At 40.7% G+C, this 26,314-nt stretch overlaps 1 protein-coding gene across 3 annotated transcripts in view; it reads right to left on the reverse strand.

The window, feature by feature from the left end:
- P3H2 (prolyl 3-hydroxylase 2) overlaps positions 1-22,005 on the reverse strand; it is a 168,158-nt gene extending 146,153 nt beyond the window's left edge. The window contains exon 1 of one of the 3 annotated variants that reach the window (XM_059687377.1): positions 21,203-22,005. In XM_059687377.1, coding sequence (XP_059543360.1) covers positions 21,203-21,676 — 474 coding nt within the window. In that variant the 5' untranslated portion in view covers positions 21,677-22,005. The remainder of the gene's footprint in view (positions 1-21,202) is intronic. The other 2 variants (XM_059687375.1, XM_059687376.1) reach the window with 2 other exon arrangements.
- Between the last annotated feature and the right edge of the window lie 4,309 nt (positions 22,006-26,314).

The raw sequence follows: 26,314 nt of genomic DNA on the forward strand, positions 1-26,314 counted from the left end.
CATTAAAGGAAGATATTGATCTGATTTTAATAACACAATTCTTTCCATACATTTAAATATCAGAAGTAATGGTGCTGGCTTCTCATGTACAGTTCAATAAAGAAGTCAATAGAGTCTGACTCATAAAACAAATAGCTATTGATTTAAAAAAAGAAAGAAAAAAGCACCGCTAAGAAGGAATAGCACTGACATAACTTCAGCCCTATGATCCATGCCTTTTATGACTTAACAAGTAACAAGACCACCCTGCTGATATGGCTTAGTGGCTGAGCATCGATCTATGAACCAGGAGGTCACAGTTGATTCCTGTTCAAGGCACATGCCTGGGTTGCAGGATCAATCCCCAGTAGGAGGTATGCAGGAGGCAGCCAATCAATGATTCTCTCTCAACAATGATATTTATATCTCTCTTTCCCTCTCCCTTCTTCTCTGACATCAATAAAAATATATTTAAAAAAAAAACACTTACTATACTATGGGGCCAACTCAGACCTTCCACATTCACATTCTTTCATTTCTTACTACCTCATGTGCCATCTCAAGAAAATCTCTCTTGATTGTCCAATTTTTATTGCTGCTAGATTTCCCACAAATTGCCAGATAATCTTTGGAAGCTGATGTTACCATAGGAATTCAAAACAAGAAGTTGCAAATATTCTAACCATTGGCCTTATCAAACAATTCCTGTTCCAAGTGTTGTTTTAAGCAACAGCTTCCACTCCCCACTCCCTACCCCCAGGGATAAAGGTATACATGGGTCTGGAACTTATTAAAGGAAGCCAGAGATCTTAAAATTGTCAAGGGAAAAAAGAAACCTCGACATATGCTCTCTTGTGTCTGCATAACCCATATTTGATTTCTGTAAGCTTGAAAAGATTTGGAAAACACTTTCAGGTCATATTAATGAACTTCATGACAATATGCAATTGTCATTGTTCAGATAAAAATGAGCAATTTAATGTGGTATAAAAAGAAAAGAAAAATGTTATTAATATAGAATAAAAGTAACCTCATCAGGTACAAACTATACATATTCTTTATAAACTATACATATTCTTGTATAAATAAAAATCACTTTGCTCTTACATTACCTTTGTATAGAACTTGAACATTTTCAAAATGCTTTCTTCAATCTTATAGTAAACTTGTTCTATAGACAGAGTAAATATCACTAGTATTCCCATTTTACAGAAAGGAAAACTAAATTTCAAACAAGTTAAAGACTTTTTTAAAGATCTTTGGGATCAGTCTATTGTTTTTTAATCAGACTATGTTCCATTTTTGTTTTATATAACACTAGCGTAGAGTTAATCTCATGCTAAAAATTTAAAATTAAGAGATGAGGCCTGAAAAGAACAATTGTCACAATTCTTCTTAGTTCATATAAGCAAGATGTGAGATGGATTAATAGATAGTCCATTAGAAAAATAGTAATGACAATAGCAGCAACAATTACTCTTCACTGAGTGCTTATGCTATAAGCCAGGTGCTTTCCTAGGCCCCTGACATATTGAACTCCTCATAATACCCTTACGGCTTAACCCTGCTTCACAGAAACGTTAATTTGCTGAGGGGAATAAAATCCCATCTCATTTACTTTCCAGATCATTGTTTCTGAAAAGATGTCAATCATTCATGGCTCATTATATGGAATGACAATAGTTTCAGACTTAAAAGTGATTTGATTCAGGTATATTATATTATTTTGAAATGTAGACTTAATCATGATTTTTGTAGAAATCCCATTTATGCTCTTAATAATCATGACATTCTTAAGGTCATAGAACCCTTTGCTGAACTTCACTCGGTGTTTCCTGTCCACCACCATTCAGTTATCAAGGTGCATTTAATCCTGCTTACTTTGTATCATTCACATGTTGTTTGCTATTATTAAGTTTATGATTTTACTATCATTGTTATGTTTTGTTATAAGTCCATTTACAAAAAAAAAAAAATGCATGGTTCCTTAGTGATTCACTGAAGCCCATTAGTAGAGACAAAAATAGTAACAAACACTACAACTAAAAATAATTGGTTTTTTAAAAAAAAGGGCATTTTTCAAAGTTACACTCCTTATAGCAAAAATAATCACATTAAATACTATTGGCTAGAAGTTTACAAAAGTAGTCTCAAAATGAATATCACATATTATGATTGGAAAGAAAGAATGAACTTCTGGCAAAATTCTATTTTCAAATGACTCTGCAGGATATCACATAATAAATTACAACAGGGAAGAATAATTACTATTACATAATTAGATATAATGATATTTTGATTTATAGCTGGATACACCATGAAAGAACAATATCTGGACAATCAGAGCATATGCAAGGGAGAAGTAGAGAATCACTTCTTGTTTATTTCCCACCAAAAGTCCATGCAGACTTCAGTGTTCTGGCTTAATGCACGATATTGTGTGAATCAGAACATAGATGTGTCAGAACAAGATGTGTTGAAATCAAAATTGGTAACAGACCACTGTTTTTTGGTTTTGGTTTTGGTTTTGCAGAAGAAGAAAAAAGTGCATTTCAAATAAGAAGTCACAACTTTGCCAATACATGAAGTGCTTTTTATTCATTGAGAACAGCCGGTGTTAATAACTTACATCTTGACCTTGATTTAGCATCACAGAAAATAATGAATATTTTGAATAAAATTGAATCTAAGCCATTAGCTTACATCATTTTAGAGGGGAGACTGCAGAACTGTGTAGTAAGTTGGGTTTTTTTGTTTTTTGGTTTTTTTTTAACACTGAAGTCAGAGAAGAGAGATACAGTTTTTGAATTAAGTGATGAGATCAACATATTTCTTCAGGCCACTGACTCTGCTACAAAAATCTATTTCTACGATTGCAAAGGGCTTACCCATTTGGCTTTCTTCTCCAATATATTCAATATTTTATATTGCCCAAGCCTATCATTCTAGCATCTCTATTTCAAATATGTTGTAGGTAGAGATTTATTAAGACTAAATTGAGGTGCAAACAATTCAATTGCTGAGAGTTTCATACTTTAGTAAAATTTAACAACTTTGTTTATCAAAAGAAATATTATGTCAAACATGAAAATATATGAAAGCCAGTAGAGACTTTCAAGGTTATATATTCTAATTACCTCATGTTATAAATGAAGATACTGAGACCAAGAAAGGGTCATCCATCATCGTAAAGCCAGAGTGAGTGGCATAGTTAGAATCTGAGCCACAGTTGCCCTGGCCAGTGTGGCTCAGTTGGTTGGAGCATTGGCCCATACACCGAAGCTGTGGGTTTGATTCCCAGTCAGGACACATACCCAGGGTGCAGGTTCATCCCCAGTCAGGATGTGTAAGGGAGGCAGTCAATTGATGTTTCTCTCTCTCTCCCTCCTTCCATCCCTCCCTCTCTCTAGAAATCAACAGAAAACATGTCCTCAGGTAAGGATTAAAAATAAGAAAGAATTATGGCCACAGTTTCCTAATTTCTTACCTAAATACTGTTTTCAATATATCCCACACAACTTAATGTTAGTATTCTTACATCTCTCTATGTAAAAGGCTAAGTGACCGACCATACGTCCATCTGACCATCCGACTGATGCACTGGCAATTTAAAAATAAATGTTGACTCGCACATGTGCAATATTGGTCCCTGTCTGACAATGGCCTCCCATTTAAATTAATTCAAAGGCCGTTTCCCGTGATGCCAGCATTTGCAATGACTATTAATAAATTACAAAGACAGACAGAGTAGGAATACCTGAACCCGTTTTCAGACATGGTCAGTTATATGTTGCTTTCTCTGGAGTTCGAAGAGTGTGTGATGGTAAAGTTAAATACTTCATCACAAGGGAAATTAGTCAAGCACTCTGAAAGTGTTTTTACTCTTAATGTGATATACAGGAAGATATTAGAGTAAGTTTAATCAATTTATCAGTCATTGTTTTTATCAATGTTGTTTTTATATCATTTTTATATCATGTCTTTGTTGTTGTTATATCATGTTATTTATTAATCAATTTATATATTATTTTCATATACATTTTATTGATTTTCTTTCATCCCTGACACCTCTTTTATAGAGAAAGGGTGAATAGTGATATTAAAATATTTCTTCTGATTAATTTCCTTTCAATGTGCACGAATTCATGCACGGGGCCACTGGTTGACTTATAAACCTGGTAATCCCATGAAAGAACTCTCTTAAAAAAATGGGGGTGGAGGGGTCAATGGGGGGATGGGAGGGCATTTGCAATACTTTCAACAATAAAGAACAATTTTTTTAAATGCATGAAAAAAACAAAGCCAATTTACTGCTATGGACTTGTAGGGTCCAGAACTGTTTTTGGAATCACCCATGAATAGAGTTTTATAGGGCTACTGATTCAGAAAGCAAACATCTAAGGGTCTGTAGAATTTAAAGGGCCTTGTGTTATGAATGGTCAGTGACAGGGTAGGGTAGACAATGAAGAAGAAATAAACAAAGCTGTCATTCCAGTCCTCCTAAAAAATATATGATCAAGTACACAGAACAGCATTTTAAATACCTAATTATGAGGAGTGTCATAGGTACAAACTTATGCTCTAGGAGCAATGACAATTCAAATTCAATTAACCTATTGAGTTAGTACCAAAAGTAGACTCAAACAGTGAAGTCAGTCAAGAATGAAGTTTAGGTCAAAGACTCACACATAATGACCTGGGACATAGGAGGTATTGATTATGGGAATGTTATATTTGTTCTTGGACAATGGGAAAAGGAGAAGGGAATCATTAATTAGGAGCATTTTTTTTTCTTATTCTAAATCCTACCTTAATTGGTTTCCCATCTATAACATAGTAGGTAAAACTGTATTAAGTATCCTATTGGGAAAATGGAACAGGATGAACAACTACTCATTTATGTGTGGCGTTAAATCATGGTGTTCCAGAAGGAACTCCTCTGTGGACCTATAAACAAGTGAAAGGGCAACTGGTGGCAGCTCAGCAGAAGTGCTGGGACATTTGAACCTCTGAAGCAGGAGTAGGAAAGAATACTCTTAACAGCTTGACATGCATCGTGGCACAGTCCAGGTGATCTACTTAGGTTTGCATTAACGGTAGTGAAAGTTGACTAGAGATTTTTATTAGAGGTCAGAAAGGTTTTTCTGTAGCTTTGGGCAATTAAGCATTGGTATCAAAGTTAATCCAGAGCCTTGAGATCAAGTCCACTCAACTTGTATGCACCATCGTCATTATAATTTAAAGATGATTTGAAGAATCTGCATGAAGACTTCTGGATGTGAACAAGATGGTAAACTCATTTCTCCGCTACCTCCCCTTAGGTACACCTAAAAACACTGGACACACTATCACAGGCAAACACAGGAAGACTGAAAGGTGGCAAGAAGACAGCCTGGCCAGGGACCCGGCACTTGAACATAGTGCTAAATTTCCTTCTTTTTGTCTCTTCTATATATACCAGCTTGGACTCTGGAGAAGCCTGCCACCTGGAAATGCCAATGGGAGCCAACAAAAGCATGCTTCTCTAGTTAAAGGACCAGGAAAGTTGGGCATAACAGAACAGAAATGGTTGTGATAACACGTGCCCTACCCCAGTCAAACACCAGGGAATAAAAACATGTGCTCCCTCCACCCCAACCTTGGTCAGCCTGTACGGATTTCCACTCCTCTCCTTCCCAGGAGTAGCAGCCACTCCTACCTCTCCCAAATAGAGAGCAAAGGAGGGATTTCAGAAAGGAGGGGCCAAATAAAATGACCCCTTAAATATTCTTTAGCAATATTTAATGTTAAATATCCTTAAACATGAAGTCCTGGGAAGACTCCCTAGCAACCCAATGTGCAAATGAACACACGCAAAAGGTTTCAGAACTGAACTATAGTGTGGAATATGGTAGTCAGGTTTTCACACTGGCCTCTGAATAGCACACAATTAATTGAAGCTAATTAGAATCGCCCTGCAAACACTCTGTAAATGAAATTGGGTTTTCTGAGTATATTGTGATGTACTTGATAAAAGAAGTACACCCACTTTCAATTCTTAAGCATGGATGTTCTGATAACTTATTTTACGTTTAATTTAAAACTCTCATTGGTACTCTGTAACCACAAGTAAATTCTTTTTAGATATTATCTCAGAGATGCTTGAGTCAGAAATCAGAAGACTGATGCAGATCATACATGTGGATATTGTTACTGCTAAATATTCTATTCCTGTGTGTTCCTGTGTGTGTTTTAAGGCCTTGGTATTTTTTTTCCCTCTTTCCTTTTTTGCATTATGTGAGTTACTTATAGAGAGTGTGCTGGGAACCCTGGTCTAAGATTACATTAGCCAGAATTAAGAAGCAGGACAGAGAGAGAACTGTATGTTTGTTTTTTCCAATGAAAAAGTCTTTAATGATCTACCATCTGTGAACATAAGACAAATTTTCATTTTATAAGACCATGGAGTCTTATTAAGCCTGAATTGGAAAATATGTTAAATGTTATCTATTTCAACATCGCTTTAATGCTTGAACACTAAATGCAACCTCCCTGTTAAGTAAGCATTTGTCTGACTCATGCTCAAAGACTTTCTTCTGGGGTTCCTTATTGTATCTGAACAGATGTCAGGGTTAGGGAAGTCTTTGGGTTTGAACCCATATCTTGTTCTCTGTAACTTCTGTTACTTGGTCTTAGCTCTTCAATTGCTTCGTGCCATTAAGATCAAGAATAACTGTCTCACCCTTGCTAGTTTGTTCAGTGGTTAGAGCATCAGGCCGCAGACTAAAGGGTTGTGGGTTCAATTCTGGTCAACGGCATGTACCTCGGTTGCAGGCTCGATCCCCAGCCCCAGTTGGGGCATGTATAGGAGGTAACTAATCGATGTATCTCTCTCACACATCATTGTTTCTTTCTCTCTGTCTCTCTATCTGTCCCCTCTCTTTCATTCTCTCTAAAAATCAATGGAAAAAATATCCTTTTGAGGATTAACAAAACAAACAAAAAAAGAATAACTGTCTCACTGCTGGTGGGAATGCAGACTGGTGTAGCCACTATGGAAAACAGTGTGGGTTTTCCTCAAAAAGTTAAAAATGGAACTCCCATTTGACCCAGTGACCCCAATTCTAGGAATATATCTTAAGAATCTTGAAACACCCATTAAAAAGAATTTACATATGTACCCTTATGTTCATAGCAACACAATTTACAATAGCTAAGATCTGGAAACAGCCCAAGTGCCCATCAGTAGATGAATGGATAAAAAAAACAAAACTGTAGTACATCTACTCACTGGAATACTATGCAGCTGTAAAAGAGAAGGAGCAATTACCCTTTGAGACAGCATGGAAGGACCTGGAGATGATTATACTAAGCAAAATAAGCTAGTCAGAGAAAGACAAATATCATATGATCTCACTTATATCTGGAATCTAATGAACACGATATACTGATGAATAAAATAGAACCAGAGGCATGGAAACATGCAACAGACTGAGGAATCTCAGAGGGAAGGGCTGGGGGGAGGGGAAGAGATTAACCAAAGAACTTATATGCATACTAGAGGCCCGGTGCACAAAATTTGTGCATGGGGGGAGGGTCCCTCAGCCCGGCCTACGTCCTCTCGCAATCCAGGACCCCTCAGGGAATGTCGGGCCTAAACCAGAAATTGGACATCCCTTTTGCAATCCAGGACGCTGCATGTACCAGTGACCATCCTTTTCATACAGGTGAAAGGCAGCTACATTTTTTTGTATGGGCAGCTACATTTTTTTGCCCTGATTATAAAAAGTAGTACATAACATGATCCTTCTGAGGTAGTAATACCATTTTCCCCCATCTTATGGGTGGAAAAACTGAAGCAGAGAGAAGTTAAGTAACTGGTTTTGTCACACAGTTGTAAGTGTCAGAATCAGAGCTGACCACAAAATGTGCAAGCCAGAATCCATGCATGTCATCACTGCATCATCCTGTTTTTTCAGTGTTAGAGTAACTTTGCCAGGTTTTAATTTTTAAATCTAAGAGACTGTTCCCAATATATAGGGTAGGGCCCCTAGGCCTGGCTGGCAATCAGGGCCATTTGTGGGAGGACCGGCAGGTGGGATGATCAGGGAGCCTCCACTGGCACCCACCTTGGCTGGTGGCCTGATGCCACCCATTGGCCAGCCACCCCCACCCCCAATTGCCTCCGCCACTGGTTGCCGGGGCAGCTCCTGTGTTGAGCATCTGCCCCGTGGTGGTCAGTGCGCACCATGGCGACCAGTCGTTCTGCTGTTTGGTTGATTTGCATATTAGGGTTTTATTATATAAGATATGCATTGCCCACGAACATAGACAATAGGGTGCTGAAGGCCTGGGGCAGGGTGGGAACCGAATTTGGGAGGGGAAGGGTGGAAAAGGGGGAGATATTTGTAATACTTTCAACAATAACAATTAAAAAATGTAATAAAAATAAATAAATAAATAAATAAATACCTACTTCTGATGGAATTCCAAAATGGAAAAAAAAGAATGTCTCCGATGATGCATTTTTTAAAAACCTCTTTTTTTTTGTTTAGTCTATTCATCCCTATTTCAACTGTTTCTCATCATAGTTATGAGTCTTCTATCTATCTGTTTGTCCTTCCTGAACATGCCCTAGTTTATCTTGTACCTCTCAAAGAACCACCAAATTAGATACCAGTGTGACCATCTCGAAAGTTTTAAAGTGATTGACTGTTCAAAGATGAAAACTAGCATCAGGCACACTGGAAGCACTTGTTTTATTATCTCCTTTTAAACTCTTTTTATCTTCATTCTATTTTGTATTCCATTATCTCATCCTTTTTTCTTTTCCATAGGTAGATTGTTGGCTCTCTGTACCAGCCCACTAAAGTATTTTAGAATCTCCGGCTGGCAGAGATAAAAAGAACTCTCATAAGCCATATGGCCCAATGTTGCCCTTTGTCCAATGCAAATGGAGACCTCCAGGCCTGAAGAGAAAAGTTAGTGACAGACTGGAGACAGAGTCTAAATTGCTTGATTCCCAGACTCATAACCCTCTACAATTTATTTTTATTTTTATTTTTTAGCTTCTCTCCCATTTGCCTGTTATACAGGAAGCAGACTCAGTTTTGGTGTTTGTGATGATGAGATGTTTGTTGATTTCCAAACCTAGACCATCTCTGATGGGTACTCAAGATCGGGGTGGGGGAAAAAGCTTACAGGGATTTAAAATTCCCAAGACGTGTTAGTCTGTGGGGAGAGATTTTATCTATTAATATGAAACAGAGAAGGTTTGGAATGTGTTTGAACAGAGTCCCATTTTTAAAAAAAGACAAAGAAGAGGCCACAATCTCATGGAAATTGTGAATTCAGAGTGTTGAGAAATGTAGTGGAGAAGAGAACAGAAGGACTTTTCTCAACACAACAAAAAAAGCAGTCCCCACTTCTCATTAAGAGGAGGATTTCTGCTTTAGCCTGAAGGTGAAAGGAGGCTGGTCAGCATGTGCTCCAAGGTCTAGAGAACTGAAGGTGAAGTCCGTGACTCAAACTGACCAGGTCAAATTCTTGTTTTGTGTGTTCCCAAGTTTTCTGTACCTACTGTATGTGTTAATATCTTCTAAGTTTATCATGATGTATTGGCCTATTCTTTTGCCTTTCATCTTCCCTCACAAGTTTGCCCTCTGCCTAGAAACCATGAGGCAACAAACAAGTTCTTCTGTGTCAGTGCTGACCTACATGAACCCACAATCCTTTTTTAAATTCTTACCAGAACCCTGTGAAATAGGTCTGACTATCATTCTTATTTTCCAGATAAAAAAACTCAGGTCCATGTGGGTGAGCTCTTTATACGACTAATAAAAGGCAGGACTTTTATGAATATAGAACTGGGTTTTGATGTTAAAACCCAAAAGTTGCCCAAACCTGTTTGGCTCAGTGGATAGAGCGTCAGCCTGCAGACTGAAGGGTCCCAGGTTCTATTCCGGTCAAGGGCATGTACCTTGGTTGCAGGCACATCCCCAGTGGGGAGTGTGCAGGAGACAGCTGATCGATGTTTCTCTCTCATTGATGTTTCTAACTCTCTATCCCTCTCCCTTCCTTCTCCCTTCTTCTCTGTAAAATAATCAATAAAATATATTTAAAAAAAACAAAAAACCCCAAAAGTTATTCTAATAAAGTCAGAAAATTGTTTAACACATTGTAGCTGCATGAAGTGATGAATGTTGTATACATGACTTACTAGTAGTCTTCTCTGAGGATTTTAACGCCTCCTCTTCCTCATTTCTCATCTTATCTGTTTGCTCATTCCTCACACATGACTGAAAAATATTTTCCCCTTTTATCTTTACATCAACCCTGTGAGTTAGGTGGTTTTAGTATTATTATTTTATTATTATCTATCTTTTCCCAGAGACAGAGATTGAGTCAGAAAGACGGTAGGGAACTTGGCACACAGTAAAAGGGCAGGTCAAACCACACCTAGGGTTTCAATAAAACCTGAAATGGCATATGATGGCATTTCCCTTAGCAAGTATAAAAAGTCACTAAAACAACAATTCACTCGGACTTAGCTTTGTTTTGAAATGGTATGTTTTATAACTATAATTAAAGTAAAATTCCTTGAAGATGTCATTTCATATAGTACCATATATCAATTTTTCAAGCCTCAGAATAGTATATATTATTTTTAAAAATATGATCAATTAGATCCATCCTGAAAACATCCTATACTCCAGATTAAATTAATTCTCCAAATTCTCCATTATGTCTACTTCAATGTTTTTTTTTTCTTTTTTAGTCCTTTTTTTCCTATCTAAAAGTTAAAAATTACCAGTTTTTTTTCTAAATGGAGTTTCTCATATACCTTAAATCTTATGTCCTTCCCATACCTAACTCCATTGCTTTGAAACAAAACATCCCTGAACTGCCACCACATAATCTGTTACAGTCTGCATGTTTGCATCCCTGCAAAAATTCGTATGTTGAAACCTAGCCTCCAAGCTGATGTTATTAGGAGACAGGGCCTTCAGGAGGACATTAGGTCATGGAGGCAGAGCCCTCATGAATTCAATTAGTGCCCTTATAAAAGAGGACCCAGAAAGCTTCTGGCCCCTCCCATCATGTGTGGTTAAAGGGAAAAGATGGCTATCTTGGAAGCAGGGCTCTCAGCAGTTGGCCTTCCTGCCACTAGAAATATGAGAAATAAATGTTTGGTGTTTAAAAGCTACCCAGTCTATGAGTATTCTGTCTTAGAAGCCTCAACAGACCGAGACTTCCTCTGACTCTCTCTCTCTCCATCTCTATGTCATTCTCCTTTCCTCTGGCCTCTCTTACTTCCTCCACTGTCCAGACTTCTACAGGTTGGCATTTCGGGTTTCAGTCAAGCTGCTTTCCCTGGATATAAGTGATACATTGCTAACCCCAAGAAAACTAAGAGTTGCCATAGATTACTTTTAAATGTTGGTTCTGGGTACTTCCCAAGTAGAATGAGAAATACATTAACTCTGGAGTTTGAAGTTCACGACTGAAGGTGCTAGCTTGTGTTGCTGAAGCAATCTGTCCTGTCCTGTTCAGACAGTAAGTAGAGGGAAGCCAGAGCCTCTGGTCTTTCCCAAAAGCTGGATGAGTGCAGCCACAGGGGAGCACCAGCTATGGGCTATGAGCCCAGTGATTTGCATCTTGGGGAAAGCGGCTCTATTTCCAATGGATTTCCCCTCATGAAAAATCTCAAGTTGTAGCCAAACTTTCTCATAAATATCATGATTCACCAGTGGGCACCTTGCCATCCAGCAAAAAAAAAATGATTATGTACTTGTCTAACCTTAATGTCCAGTTAGCTTCAGTGTGGCTAAATGTCTCAATCAGTGGCTCTCTATGTAAATTGATTTTCACCCCCCAGAGACATTTGCAATGTATATGAAGACATCTTTTTTTGTTGCCACAGCTTGGAGTAGGGTGGAGTATGCTGATACTGCTGTCCTGTAGGTAATGGCCAGAGATGCAAACCATCCTAAAATTCTCAGAACAGTCCACCACAACAAAGAGTTATTCATCCCAAATGTCAGTAAGCCAAGCTTGAGAAACTCCAGCTTAAATGCCTACTGACCTGAGATCTGTAGACACCACTGTGTAACAGCCCGTAGTCATCCTATAGAAATAATTGACTGACTATGAAAGTCTCTGTCCCTGGTGGTTGTGTGAGAATCAAATGCTGATTGTTGATACTGGATTCAATCTGAAAAATGTTATTAAGAAATAGCTCTTGCTTCAGTGGGGGAAATTATTAGCATGGTGTTCTGGATTACTCTTTGATACTATAATTTGAGATCATTTTCAAAAACAGCCAAATTTGGTTTTAAGGTAATTTCACTGTTTCTGTAGTCCTAATTATGTGTTGATTTCTTCATGCAAGCCTATTGATATTGGCAGAGTGCAAGCTAAAAAAAATCTAACATTCACGCAAGAATAAATCAAAATTGGCTCAATTAACTTTCTTATGATTCAGGGTTTGTTAACAGCTTCTCTGTTTTGTTTTGGATTTATTTATTTGATTATATCTTTTGCCTTCTTACATTGCCAACCAGGGTTCCAGTATAATTACACTGCAATCTTCAGCAGGGTCCCATTACTTGCACAAAAGTTGAATCCATTATCTGCAGATAATGAATTCCAGCAGGATCATTACGATAGCCCTGAACTTTTGGAAAACCTGCCATCTTGGACCTCCCTCTCTCTGATTCTTATTCCTTCATTTCCCTTCCAAAGGAGATTCTTTTCCTCATTCATTTTCATTAGGTTTATTAGGGAACAGTACTGACCAGGTTCCCATTTCTGAGTTTTTTCCAGAAGTGGGCAGAAGAGTACTGCAAGGAATAACCTCACATAAGGAGATGGTAGCTTTTGTTTTCTAGATCTATTCCAATTAGCAAATAATGTCAGGGACAGGCTCTGTGTTTTAATTTTGTTGCGTTTATGTGTTCAGTGTGGGTCTTTCAATAGTGGTCATCAGCAGTGTTACAGAGGTGGGACTCAGGGTTCTTGAATTCTAATCTTGGTTCTTGCATTAAATGGCTGGATAAATATGGACAACTTGATTCATTTGGGGGCTTTATTATTCCATCTGTAAAATGGGGTGGTTGGAACACTAATGTTCCATGAATGTGGCAGAGAGCAGTTGCAGAAATATGGGGAGCTGTGAGGGAAGGGTAACAACTTCTCCAACAAATGCCTAAGTTTTACACAAGGCATATGAGGAAAAGGGACACGAAAAGTTTCAGAGAAGTAGATGCCTATGTCTGTGTATCAAATTAAATAAGAAGCTCTATGCCCTTCATTGTATTATATTCAGAAACCTGACATTGCCTCTACCACTACCTGCAAGTCTCTTCCCTCTATTTGTTCCCCTCAACTCTCTCTCGCGCCATGTAGGTCACCAAAAGGATAAGGGATGAGGAAGGAAAGGGAGGAAATCAGAAAGAAACATAGAAAACTAAGCAGAAAGGAGTGTAGTCAAGTGAAATTGGCTTCTTCCAACAATAGTCTGTTGCCCTCAGAAGTTCTAAAAACTGTAAATCATACATAAGCACTAACTCATGCCACTCAGAAGTTTGAATCCGAAGCATTTTTTTTTTTTTTTAATATGTGTCTGGGCCATTTGGCAAAGGAGGGCCAGGTCTCATGAAAATTACATAGCTAGAAAGTCAGAGAACAGGAAAAGAGGGATAAATGAAAGGAAAGAAAATGAATTATAGAATAAGAGCTGAATGGAAAAAAAAGACAGGAGAAATTATTTTTCCCAGTGAGAAATGCAAAATTTTCCACCAGACAACGGTGACTCTTGGCTGAGTGGTCGATGCATCATGTGAATGAAAATGTAGGGTGGGCGGGGCAGTGCAGGAAGATCTGTCTTGTGTCTGCCCGGTCTCCGAAGCAAAAGGTTCACTGCAGTCCCAGCTGCACCACTGGTTCACCACACTGCCCCTTTACAGAGTCTGCCGGGGCCATTTACATAGAGGCAGCCATGACCATGACATAGAGTACGGAAAGAGCACTGGACCTTACGTTAGAATATCTGCATTCCGGACGCAGCTCTCCTTGCTGACCCGCCTTGATTTGTCATGGAACCTCTGAAGCCAGTGTTATTAGTTATTAAGTGACAGAGACAGCATTCTTCATGATCTCTGAGAGTCTTTCAAGCTGTAGCATTTTTTTATAGTTACAAAAATAACTACTCCAAACCCTTGCTAGACCACATTTCTTGAGCAAATATGGTACTTATCCCTCTCTCTCACCCCTCTTTCACTGCCCAAAAGTAATTCTTTTACCTGCAGAGAGAGAGAATGTTGAACAAGATGGTCTCTTGGAGTCCCTTCCAGTCCCAAGATCTGTGATTCTAAGAAATCCACAGTTTACTGAATGCCTTAGCAATACAAAAGAACCATTATTATACCAAATCGGAGGAGTTTTCATTTTAAGTGAACCCACCCACCTTTCAGAATTTCTCAAGTCCCACCCATAAAACTGACATTTTATCAAACATCCCCAAAAGAATTCCACTGGCTATCCTTTTGGAGTTTATCAGTGAACAAATTATATTAGTGACAGAATATACCTGATTCTCAAAGATGGGATCTGTAAAGAGAGACAAGCTATTACTTTCTGTTATTAAAACCTGTAAAGGAATCCCTGATTCACCAGGCTGAGATAGGAGAAAACTAATAAGCAGTTGCTACCGTCATTTAATTGAATTTCAGACCTCTGTGGCACTATTTGTAATTGCAATGAAGAGCTGACTGGGCCTTCAAATGGACAACCCCCATGAGGGGACAACTGGGACTCTAACTCCTTAGCACACAGGACCTAAGAACTGGCTAGACAGAAAAAAAAAAAAAAAAATCACCTAGGCTTCCTTCCTAAGGAGCGGGACAGAGGATGGTGACTCGGGAATTTTGATGATTTAAGCTCCAAATAAAGCTCAATTGTGAGAAGAAGAAGAAGAAGAAAAAAAAGCCTCATTCACTGAGGAAATCACCAGTAGGAAGATTTTAGAACAGGTATTTTTAAGACATAAAATTAACCTCCAATTTGAAATAATTGGGGGAATAAAAGGCACAAAGTCTACATGTAGGTAAAAAGAAATTTAACTACGGGGTTTGGGAAAGGTTTTTATTCTAAACCAACAGTATGTATATCATGCAGGTGTGGCCTAGGGTTTCCAACTTTGTTGTTGTTAAGGCATTCATCTAGAAAGAGAAAGAAGTTCATAAAGCAGAATAAAAGTGAGAAAATTCCTTGAGCTTACTTTTTTTCCTTTTTCTAGCAACCACTCATAAGATAGATGACGGTCAATAAAAGGGGGGTTTAGAGAGATGACTCTAGGAGGGAGATAACATTGCCTAAGTTAATTACATTTTCTTTCTGTGCCCCTTTAATTCTGAGGAAAACACAAAGGTCAAATAGCACAAAGCACCAACTCAGAAACAATGTATGCAGAAGCAGGCTTGTTTTAAGTAAAAAAATAAAAAGCACTAGGTTTGCTTGTTTTTTTTCTTAAATGGCTGAAATAGCAGGAGAAAAAGAGATACCATGCAAGTTTCCAGATTATAAAGCACACAGATGAGAAATAAATACATAAATAAATGAAAGGCTCTCTCTGCATTTGTTTAAATTCAACAAATGTACATAAAGCAAGCAGAATGTGTCAAGGATTTGCTGAAGTACAGTCTTAGGTAATAAGAATTAAATGAGTGGTGGGGGTGGGAGGTGGGATGGAGAGGGAAAGAAAGGAGATTTGCAACACTAGCCAGAACCTGCAAGCAGAAGAGTGTCAAGTCAAATAATCTATAGTCCTTCTGTAACTTTCTCCCCCAACCAGCCAGCCAGGAAACCAAGTAACTTGTTTGGGCAACCTGGGCCACCACACTGCAATCCTTCTCAACAATATTTCATGCAGGAGGAATCAAGCTACTATTTATTAAGCAATTATATACTGAGCATTAACTGCTTTTGTCCCTGGATTAGGTATCTGGGGGGAGACAGATTCTGAGGACCCAACGCCAACCTATTGGCTCCAAATCTCTCTTTTTAAATCACGTTTAATTCCCAGATGATTAAGAATAATCATCAGCCGAAACCGGTTTGGCTCAGTGGATAGAGCGTCAGCCTGCGGACTGAAAGGTCCCAGGTTCGATTCAGGTCAAGGGCATATACCTGGGTTGCGGGCACAACCCCAGTAGGAGATGTGCAGGAGGCAGCTGATCGGTGTTTCTCTCTCATTGATGTTTCTAACTCTCTATATCTCTCCCTTCCTCTCTGTAAAAAATCAATAAAATATATTTTTTAAAAAAGAATAATCATCTATCTACTAATCACGCGGATCTGAAAACTCCAATTTTAGGAGATATAACAATGACTAAGAGAATTCTTAATCTCAAGGAACTCACGAAGTGATAGGCAAATATATGAATTTCCCAAAACATGGTTGAAAGTGAAACATGATATGCGAGGAACAAATTCTTCGCTGTGGCTGGACATTTAGAGGAGGGAGGAATGATGGATTGTTGGGAGTTGCAGAGAGAGTGAAACAGGACCTCAACCAAATAGGTACATTTGTGGTAGTCGAGTTACCATTTCAACACGTAGAGAAGGAAACATCTACTATTAGAATTAATAATAAGCAGAACATGGCTCCAGTGTTCAGCGAGAAAGAGACCTTGTTCTGGGTGCTTTACATAAGCCTCCTCTGAAACACAATCCAAATAGTCAGGTACATCCTATTGTTTCCCCATTTTGCAGACGGGACAACTGAAGCTCAGAAATATTATAAAATTTGCTCACTGTCACACAGCTAGAGATTGAGGAGCTGAAGTTCAATCTCAGGACTATCCCATTCCAGAGCCTACATGCCTCCCAAAGAAGAATAAACAAAGCCCAGATGTGCAAAAGTGTGAGACACATAAGACCAGGCATCTATTGTTCCCTCTGGCTGAAGGGTGGCAGAGTGGGGGAGACAGGGCTGGTAGAGTTAAGGGGGAGCCAGACTATAGACGCTGTATTAAACGAGGTGGGCTATAAACGGTAGTAAGGGGAAACCACTGAAGGTTTCCCACAGAATACTGTGATAAAGCTTTATTTTAGGGTTTAGGCTCTGAATCATGAGTTATATCATACAATCAGAAATAATAAAAATCAAAAGTTTGAATAGTCTTTCCCTGGCTAAGAACCAGGTGGAACTGTTGTCTAATAGCTGTTTAGATGAACATGCCAGGTCTTAAGGAAGATTCTACAGAGCAGGCCTTCAGATAAATGCACTGCGTGTCTGGTATCCTGCAGGACAAGGATCAGCTCATCCCTGGAGCTGTCCAAATCTGGCAGAAGGATAGCCCTGGAGACTACAGCATTCCCTGGGACCTGAAGCGGCCCCAAGGGGCAGTGGGCACAGCACAAGCATGGGCATCAGTTATTGTCAGAGCTCAGACTCCTGAATTCTAGTCCTATGCTCATTTCATCAAATCAAATCAGGTAACACTGGGCAAGCCCCTTTCACTCTCTGAATCTCCCTCTCCTTGTCAGGGAAATGTGAAATTGATCTGGACGGGTCTCAGATTTCACAAAATTCAATTCTTCCCTTCCAACATCCCAGCATAAAAGATCTGCTTCCATCTATGCCTCACTTTGGGGGTGGGAGAAGCAGCATCTCCCAAGAGCTTCCACAGTTTGTAAAGCCCTAGAGAGAGTAACTGTACTTCCTTATCCCTAGGAAGCCCACTAGTTCTGACTCTATTATAGATTTTCCATTCTCAAATCCTGGCTGCAGTGTCCTCACTGAAATCAATCTGGCCCAAGATTATCTTTTTTCAAGTGCAAACTGGATCACTGATCAAAAGTAATCCAACAACAACATGACCATATCCAAGCACATGCAGGGATCTCCTCATTGTATCATCAGGGAACGAACTTTAGGATCCATGCCTGTCAGGATATTCCATTCCTATTTGAGATTTTTGTTTTGCTCTCAAAAGATTGTGTGTGTGTGTGTGTGTGTGTGTGTATGTGTGTGTGAAATTCCAAATTCCTTGGAAGCCAAGCAAAGGCTTAAAACTGTGGAGGGAGGGGAGAGAACCGTGATGCATCTTATTCGACGTTCACACAAAACATTCTTGCAAATTCCAACCATCAAAAATAAATTTCCAAAGAGATGATCAATTACATGGATCCAAGAAGACTTGCCTATAGGAGAAGGGGTGAATATGGAGAAGACACAAGATTTGTTCTGCTCTCAGAAACATTGCTGATAATTTTTTTTTTGCGTTGCTTCACATATTTTTAAAAGAACTTTTAAACATCATGGGTTCATCAGACCACACCTAGTAGTTCATCCATGGAGGTGCCCATGAATGACTAACTCCTGTAATCAATTCACTGCAACAATGTGACACATGTTAAAGCTATTGGTGTCACCTTTTTTGACCTTCAGCCATGGGACAGGAGCAGGAGAATGACATAAATGCTAAAGTTTACAGTGGAGCAAGCTTAATAATAGGACCGAAGAAACACACATTTTGTTACCTCATGGTTATTTATTTTTATAGGACCTGAGAAAAGAAAATCTGCCCAAGATGTGTGACAGAGCTCTCAGCAGGTCTGCCAAGCTCACATCTGTGACTCCTGGGAAGAGCATATTACAGGGGACCACCCACGCTCTGCCCTGGGAACTAGCTTATATATCTTCAGCTGTCAGGCACTCAAGGTCCCCTCTCTGCTTACCACTGACTGATTTTTGTAAGACCACCAAAACTGTTCACTTATTCAAAAGAAATCAGATTTGCAGGCCTTTGCAAATCTATCAGGAGGCACAAGTAAATAGAAGACAAATCCTGGAAAGGATTCAGGCTCTCTCCTTATTTCTTGTCCAAGATCATATAGGAAAGTCCAGCATCTTAGCCACAACACTGGGAGTTAAGAGTTTGTCCTGACCCGTTTGGCTCAGTGGATAGAGTGTTGGCCTGCGGACTGAGGGGTCCAGGGTTCGATTCCAGTCAAGGGCATGTACCTTGGTTGCAGGCACATCCCCAGTAGGGGGTGTGCAGGAAGCAACTGATCGATGTTTCTCTCTCATCGATGCTTCTAACTCTCTATCCCTCTCCCTTCCTCTCTGTAAAAAATCAATAAAATAGATTTTAAAAAAAGTTTGCCCATGTTGTGATTTCCTAAACTCCACCCATATCTGCAAATCTCCTGAAAGCTTGAGGGGAGAGACCTTGGGGGAAGAGCTGTTAAATGCACCCGGATATCTGCACATGATGTGTATTTCACCACCCCAGAAATGTAGCCTGGTACACTGGCGGGCATGAACTGCCACTTCAACAGCTGTAGAAGAGACATTGATATATTGACATAGAAAGGCGGAAAGTTAAGAGCAACATGAGTGAGAGTGGGAGTGAGGTTGAGGACCACAAGCTAAGTGCTCTCTGCTGAAGCATCCAGATAGATCTTCAACACTGTGGATATGGAGGAAATGTTAATACTAGTATATATCACATATACCTCCTGACACTAAGTTCAGGCATGTTGAATACACAAAAATGAAAACAGAATGAGAGCACTGGGCATGTGGTGATGTATCACCCAGTCTAACACTTACCTCCAGAAATTGGAAGCCTTAGTGAGATTGCCTCACAAAGATCTCACCTCTCCCAGCATTCCTTCTCTTTAACCTTTGAACTTAACTTTTGTAGAAGCAGGGGATAAGAGAGAGAAATTTATTTCAGAGCAAACCTACTTTTATCTCTACTGTTTTCAGAATGCTTTCTTTGAAACTTCAGAGAAAAGTTACAGACTAGCGTGTAGGAGGGACGAAGGAGTGGAACCAGCAGAGAAATGGGTGTGGAGCTACACCAAGAAATGAAGTGAGAGAAACCTTATGCTAGACCCAGCTCTGACAACGTCTCAAGGATTAGTGCTTAGTGGGGACTTTAAACATCGTCGTATCAGCACAGTCCTTTTGGAGAGAGAGAGGCTGATGCAGCAGAGCTAATGACTTGCCCAGCTTCATTTAGGGTTGGTTACAGAGCTCATGCCACCAGGTACCTGAATCCGCAAACACATGACAGGAACATTGAAGGATGACTATGGCCTTGCAGTACAGTTTGATATCAGGTAGTGTGATTTCTCCAACTTTGTTCTTCTTTCTCAAGATTGCTGTGGCTTTTTGGGGTCCTTTGTGGTTCCATATAAAATTTTGGAATATTTGTTCTAATTCTGTGAAATATTCCATTTGGTATCTTCATAAGAATTGTGTTGAATCTATTGACTGCTTTGGGCAGTATGGACATTTTAATAATTTTAATTCTTCCTATCCATGAGCATGGTATATGTTTCCACTTATTTGTATCTTCTTGAATTTCTTTCTCTAGTGTCTTATAATTTTCTGAGTACATACATCGTTGTTTAAATTTATTCCAAGGTATTTTTTATGCAATTGTAAGTGGAATCTTTTGTTTGTTTCCCTTTCTGATAGTTGATTATTGGCATATATAAAAAATGCAACTGATTTCTGGGTATGTATTTTGTTTCCTGCCACTCTTCTGAATTCATTTATCAGTTCTAGTCGTTTTTTGGTGGAATCTTTAGGGTTCTCTATATAAGGCTCTGGTACATTTACACAATGGAATACTGCTCAGCCATAAAAAAGAAGGAAATCTTACCTTTTGCAACATGAATAGACATGAAGGGTATTATGATAAGTGAAATAAGCCAGTCAGAAAAAAGACAAGTACCATATGATTTCACTTATATGTGGAATGTAATGAACAAAATAGCTAACAAACAAAACAGAAACTGGCTCACAGATAGAGAACAAATTGACAGCTGTCGGAAGGGAGGGGGGTTGGGAAGCTAGGTGAAAAAGGTGATGGGATTAAGCAAAAACAACAAAAAACCTCATAGACACAGACAACAGTATAGTGATTACCAGAAGGAAAAGGAGGTGGGGGTGGTGGAAGAGGGTAAAAGGGGATAAATGGTGGCCAAAAGAGATCTGACTTTGGATGGTGAACACACACACACACACACAGACGATGCATTATAGAATTGTACACCTGCACCTATATAACCTTATTAACCAACGTCACCCCAATAAATTCAATAATTTTTTTTAAAAAAAGACGAAACTTTAAAAGACACCCAATCTGGCAAGGAAACAACAGTGGGGAAGACTCAGGAGAGCACCTGGAGCCACAGGGAGCTCAGGTGTGCGGCTGGGTACCTTAATGTAGGCTCGCTGCAGGTAGTTGTAGGGCACTCGGCGCTGGAAGTCGCTGCGCACATCCTCGCTGACCTGGTGGCGGGACGCGGGGCCACCGAGGCGCTGGGTCTCGCAGCGGCTGTAGCAGTGCGCCCGCTCCAGCACCGCGCGGAAGAAGGGCAGCTCTGCCCCCGGCCCGGCGCCGGGGGGCGCGAGCGGGCGGCGCGCGGCGCAGTGGCGGGCACAACGCGCGCGGATCTGCCGCAGGCGCCGGTGGCTGCGCAGCGCCGCTTCCAAGTCGCGCACGGCCAGCTCATAGTCCCCGCTGTAGTAGGCGGCCACGCCGCTGGCATAGAGCAGGTCGTAGGGCTGCAGAGGCCCTGGCTCGGGCTCCAGCTCCGGGCGCGGGCTCTCCGGGGGGCCGCCCCACAGCGGCGGCGGTAGCAGCGGTAGCAGCAGCAGCGGCGGCAGCAGCGGCCAGATGCGCTCCCGCATCCTCCGCCTCGGAGAGACGCGGGACCGCCGCGCTCTCCAGTCCGCTCCCGCACCTGGCGTCGGTGCCCCTTCTCCCACCGCCGAGGGCGAGAGCACCGGCCCCGCCGCGATCTGACTGCCCTGTGAGCCCCAGGTGACCGGTGACCGCCGGCACTCGGAGGACTGAGAGGCGGAGGCCGGTCGGCCGGCAGCTCTTAAAGGGACGCCCACAGCTCACACGCTCCTCCTGCTGCCCGAGCCTCCACGAGCCTCCCGCCGGAGCTCAGCGCGCGCCCTGCCGGCTCCGGGAGGGCTGCAGCCACAGGGATGCCAAGGGTTGCACACCCAAGTGCCAGCCAGAGAGCAGAGCCAGTGCCGCTTGAGGGCAACCTGGGCGGGTGAAGCTCTACACGTGGTTCCCCTTCTAGACTGTAGAATGGCTAGGATCACTCCTTTTATGGAGAGGAAGAAATCCGGCTGAGGGAGGTGAAGGTTCTAATCATTTTCTGGAGTTTATACCTGACTTCACAGTTTACAGAGGCCTTCACCTTCAGAGGAAGCGCGGATGCTCCCTCGCAGGCTGTGTGGGAAGCACTGGAGGGCCATCTGGCCCAGCTGTGGGGGCTTGACAAGAGCGATCGGCCCTCGTTTATAGACCTGTGAAAGGGCAAAGGAAAACTTCACCCCTGGGTCTTGGGATTCAAAGCTTAGAGTTCCTTCCCTGAGGGAGGGTCCCTCCCTTGCTTCTCACCCCACTGTGTGTGGGTCTGTGTGTTGGAGCAGGAGGAGGGGCAATCAAGAGTCTGCCTTTCTATGCAGAAGGTGGTATTACAGGACACAGAGAACTCGAGGAAGGAGCAGCTGCCTTCAATTCTGCCTCTGTTTACCCACCATGTGACCTTGTGCAGCTGAACCTCAGTTCCCCCATCCCGACAGCAGACAAATGTCCCAACACGTCATAGTTTTCAGATATAAATTCTTCTAAGAGTTGAACAAAGAGGCAATTTAATAAATCCAGTACCCGTAGGACTTAAGCAATGAGTATCAATCTAGGAATGGGAAAGCTGACAGAAATGGCTGCCAGATTCCAAAGGACTAGCTGAAGGCTTTCCTGTTCCTCTGCTTCTCCTCTCTCATAAATCCCTCCTGCAGCAAGCCGTTCCCCTCGTTCCTGTGCCTTGGCTCCACACTCACAAGGATTCCTGAGAGCTGATCCCCTGGACCCTTGACTCCAGCCTGCCTCCTGAAGGCATTCCTCTGGTCTCCTAGTGCCATAGCAATTTCACCAAAGTCTTCTTGGCTACCAGATAGTGAGTAAGAGGGAAGGGCAATGGTAAAGAACCTCATATATCATGCAGTTGATATGAATTTCCTAAAGAAGGCTTTTGTGAGGAATTGTCACTATGCCCCGGAGGTTGCCAGAGTTTCATGCTCATTCCTTCATTGATTTTGTTGAGTTTAACCGCTCTGATCACGATCAGCCTTGGTTCTGTTACTCCAAAGGATTCCCCCAAATCATGTTCTTATTAATTTTTACCTATCAAACCTCACTCATTTGGCTCATCCCACTGATGGAAAAACTCCAGTTTGGAGCTGAGTGTGTACTGAATGCTTTGGATATTCAATTTTCCAGAATTTGCATTTGACTAATCTGCCTAGACATTTTCTCTAGGGATTGTCTCTCTTTTCAGATAAAGATTTTGGAGTCCAGTGTTATCAGTCAACTTGTGGGACATTTTGAAGTATACTAGACTAGGGATTCCTGCTGTGAGGGGATGATTAACCACAGATTACCTTTACATCCTGTGACATTTACACATTATTTAATATTTGTCGATTAAATTCATATCTTTGGATGCCTACTCTCAAAGTAGGTGTTCTAGTGGAGAGAAGAGACAAATAAGCCAGGGCCCTTATCCCTGAATCTAACAATGTTGTATAGGAGACAAACATGAAGTACAGGGCTATGATATAAGGTAGAGTGTGGTACATGTTAGATTAGAGTCAAAGTGCTATAGAGATTCAGAGCCTGCAAAGATTTCTGGTGGAAGGATCTAGGAAAACTTAGGGAAGAGTTGACATTGGCAGAGAGTAAAAAAACTTATAGGCTGTAGCCATACCAAACTTTCTGCTGACCCCAAACAGGCCATGTGCTTTCAAGACATGTGCTACATGTCTTACTACTTTATCTACCTCTGTACAAATCCTACCTGACTTTATAGAAAGTGTTAAATTAACATCTCAAATTTTCTTGAACATTGGAATCACCCAAGAAGGCAAAAATAGTGATATCTGCCTCTCACTCTGAGATACTGTGATTTGATTAATTTGGGGTATGGCCTGAGCATTGAAATTTTTAAATAGTTCCCTAGGTCAGTGGTCGGCAAACTCATTAGTCAACAGAGCCAAATATCAACAGTACAACAATTGAAATTTCTTTTGAGAGCCAAATGTTTTAAACTTAAACTATATAGGTAGGTACATTGTTATTAATTAGGGTACTCCTAAGGCTTAGGAAGAGCCACACTCAAGGGGCCAAAGAGCCACATGTGGCTCTCGAGCCGCAGTTTGCCGACCACTGCCCTAGGTGATTCTAATATGAAGCAAAAATTGAGAACCACTGATCTAGAGTCAATGTCTTAGTTCAGAAAATAACTCAGGGCTCCAGGTGCTGTGGAGGATTCATGAATCTGAGATGTAACATCTCTCCATCTGCCTTTCCCAAGGACAATCTGATCTGCCTTTGAAGCCTAGATTAGGACCAAAGTTCATGGCAATATGGTGATAAGAGTCATACAGGGCCAAGAAGTTGATTTTAAGGGATGCTCTGCCCAGTGGAATCAACTCTGTGTTGAGAAAGACAATCCTCCCTGGATCTCTCGAACTCCTGCATGTCTTGCTGGGTGTGCCAAGATGGCACTTCTTTACCAGGGCCATTTCCTAGTCAACTGACTTCCCTTTCAGAGTTTCTGACTCACTAAGTTTGGGATGGAGCCTCAAAATGTTCATTTCTAACAAGTTCCTTGGTGATGCTCCTCAAAATGTTCATTTCTAACAAGTTTCTCTTGGTGCAAGAATCATACATTGAACTCCGTCGTTACAATTCCTTATGAACAATGGTTGCCAAACTTTGTTGTGTACAAAAAAGGTCCCACTTCTAGGAATATATCCCAAGAAACCAGAAACACCAATCAGAAAGGATATATGCACCCCTATGTTCATAGCAGCACAATTCACCATTGCTAAGATCTGGAAACAGCCTAAGTGCCCATCAGTAGATGAATGGATTAGAAAACTGTGGTACATCTACACGATGGAATACTATGCTGCTGTAAAAAGGAAGGAACTCTTATCATTTGCAACGGCATGGATGGAACTGGAGAGCATTATGCTAAGTGAAATAAGCCAGTCAGTGAAGGAAAAATACCACATGATCTCACTCATTCATGGATAATAGAGACCATTATAAACTTTTGAACAATAATAGATACAGAGGCAGAGCTGCCTCAAACAGATTGTCAAACTGCAGCGGGAAGGCCAGGGAGGGTTGGGGGGCAGGAGGGGGGGGGGTAAGAGATCAACCAAAGGACTTGTATGCATGCATATAAGCATAACCAATGGACATAAGACACTGGGGGATAGGGGAGGCTAGGGGACTGTCAAGGGCGGGGGGAAAAAAAGGACACATATGTAATACCCTTTGTAATACTTTAAGCAATAATAATAAAAAATAAACTAATAAAATACATAGAGGCCCTGGCTTTTGAAATAGAAGTAAATCTGGGTCTTTATGTTTTCACCTAAGTTCCCCAGGGGTTCTGATAGCCACCAGTGTTTGAGAATCAGTGTTTTAGTGCTTTTTCTCCCCTGAAGACATTGTTGGTTGTCACTAGGACAAGGGAGTACAGTTGTACTACTGGCATCTAATGTGCTAATCATCCCTAGATGCAGAGGACAGCCTCCCATGACAAGGAATTGTCCAGCCTAAAGTATCAACAATGTACAAGTTGAAGAACCCTCGGATAGAATATAATTTGAGCTCTGCAAGTCTTATTCAATTGCTTTTTTTTTTTTTTTGTACAAATGAGGACATTTAGGCCCCTCTGGTCACATAGTTAGATAGTAACAGGAGCAGTGTATTTGATTTTATATACCAAAATTTAAAACGTGTGTTGAATGTCATGGAGCATTGGATGATATAGCCTTGTGAATTTTTTTTTTTTTTTAAGAGAAAGAAAGCATGAAAAGTAAGAAAGACAGAAATGATGGTTTGAGAAAAGGAGACATTGGAAGCATCAGATGTTGAAATTCCTGCTAAGATAGGTATGAATTGGAAACTTGTGATTTCTCTATTGTTTCCCATTTTTTATAAGATCAGAGAACAGCCGAAACCCAAGAAAATCCATTCAAAAATGTTAAAAGGGATTCAAGTACTTCCTTTTTTATTTTATTTGGAATGAAACTTGACAGAAGCTTGAATTTCCTTTTAACTTCTGTTTACAAGTCAATAGCATCATGGCACCAGCTTGCTTTAGGGAACCTCCAGCAGGAAGGAATTCAGAAAAGAGCTCTTCAAATTCTTACTGTTTTCCCCAAATCAGCTTTGCTTTTCAAAGATGACTCCTCTGTTTCCTGCAAAATCCTTATGGAACAATAAAA

Source organism: Myotis daubentonii, chromosome 3, assembly GCF_963259705.1.
Source record: "Myotis daubentonii chromosome 3, mMyoDau2.1, whole genome shotgun sequence".
In the NCBI taxonomy this organism is placed as follows: domain Eukaryota; kingdom Metazoa; phylum Chordata; class Mammalia; order Chiroptera; family Vespertilionidae; genus Myotis; species Myotis daubentonii.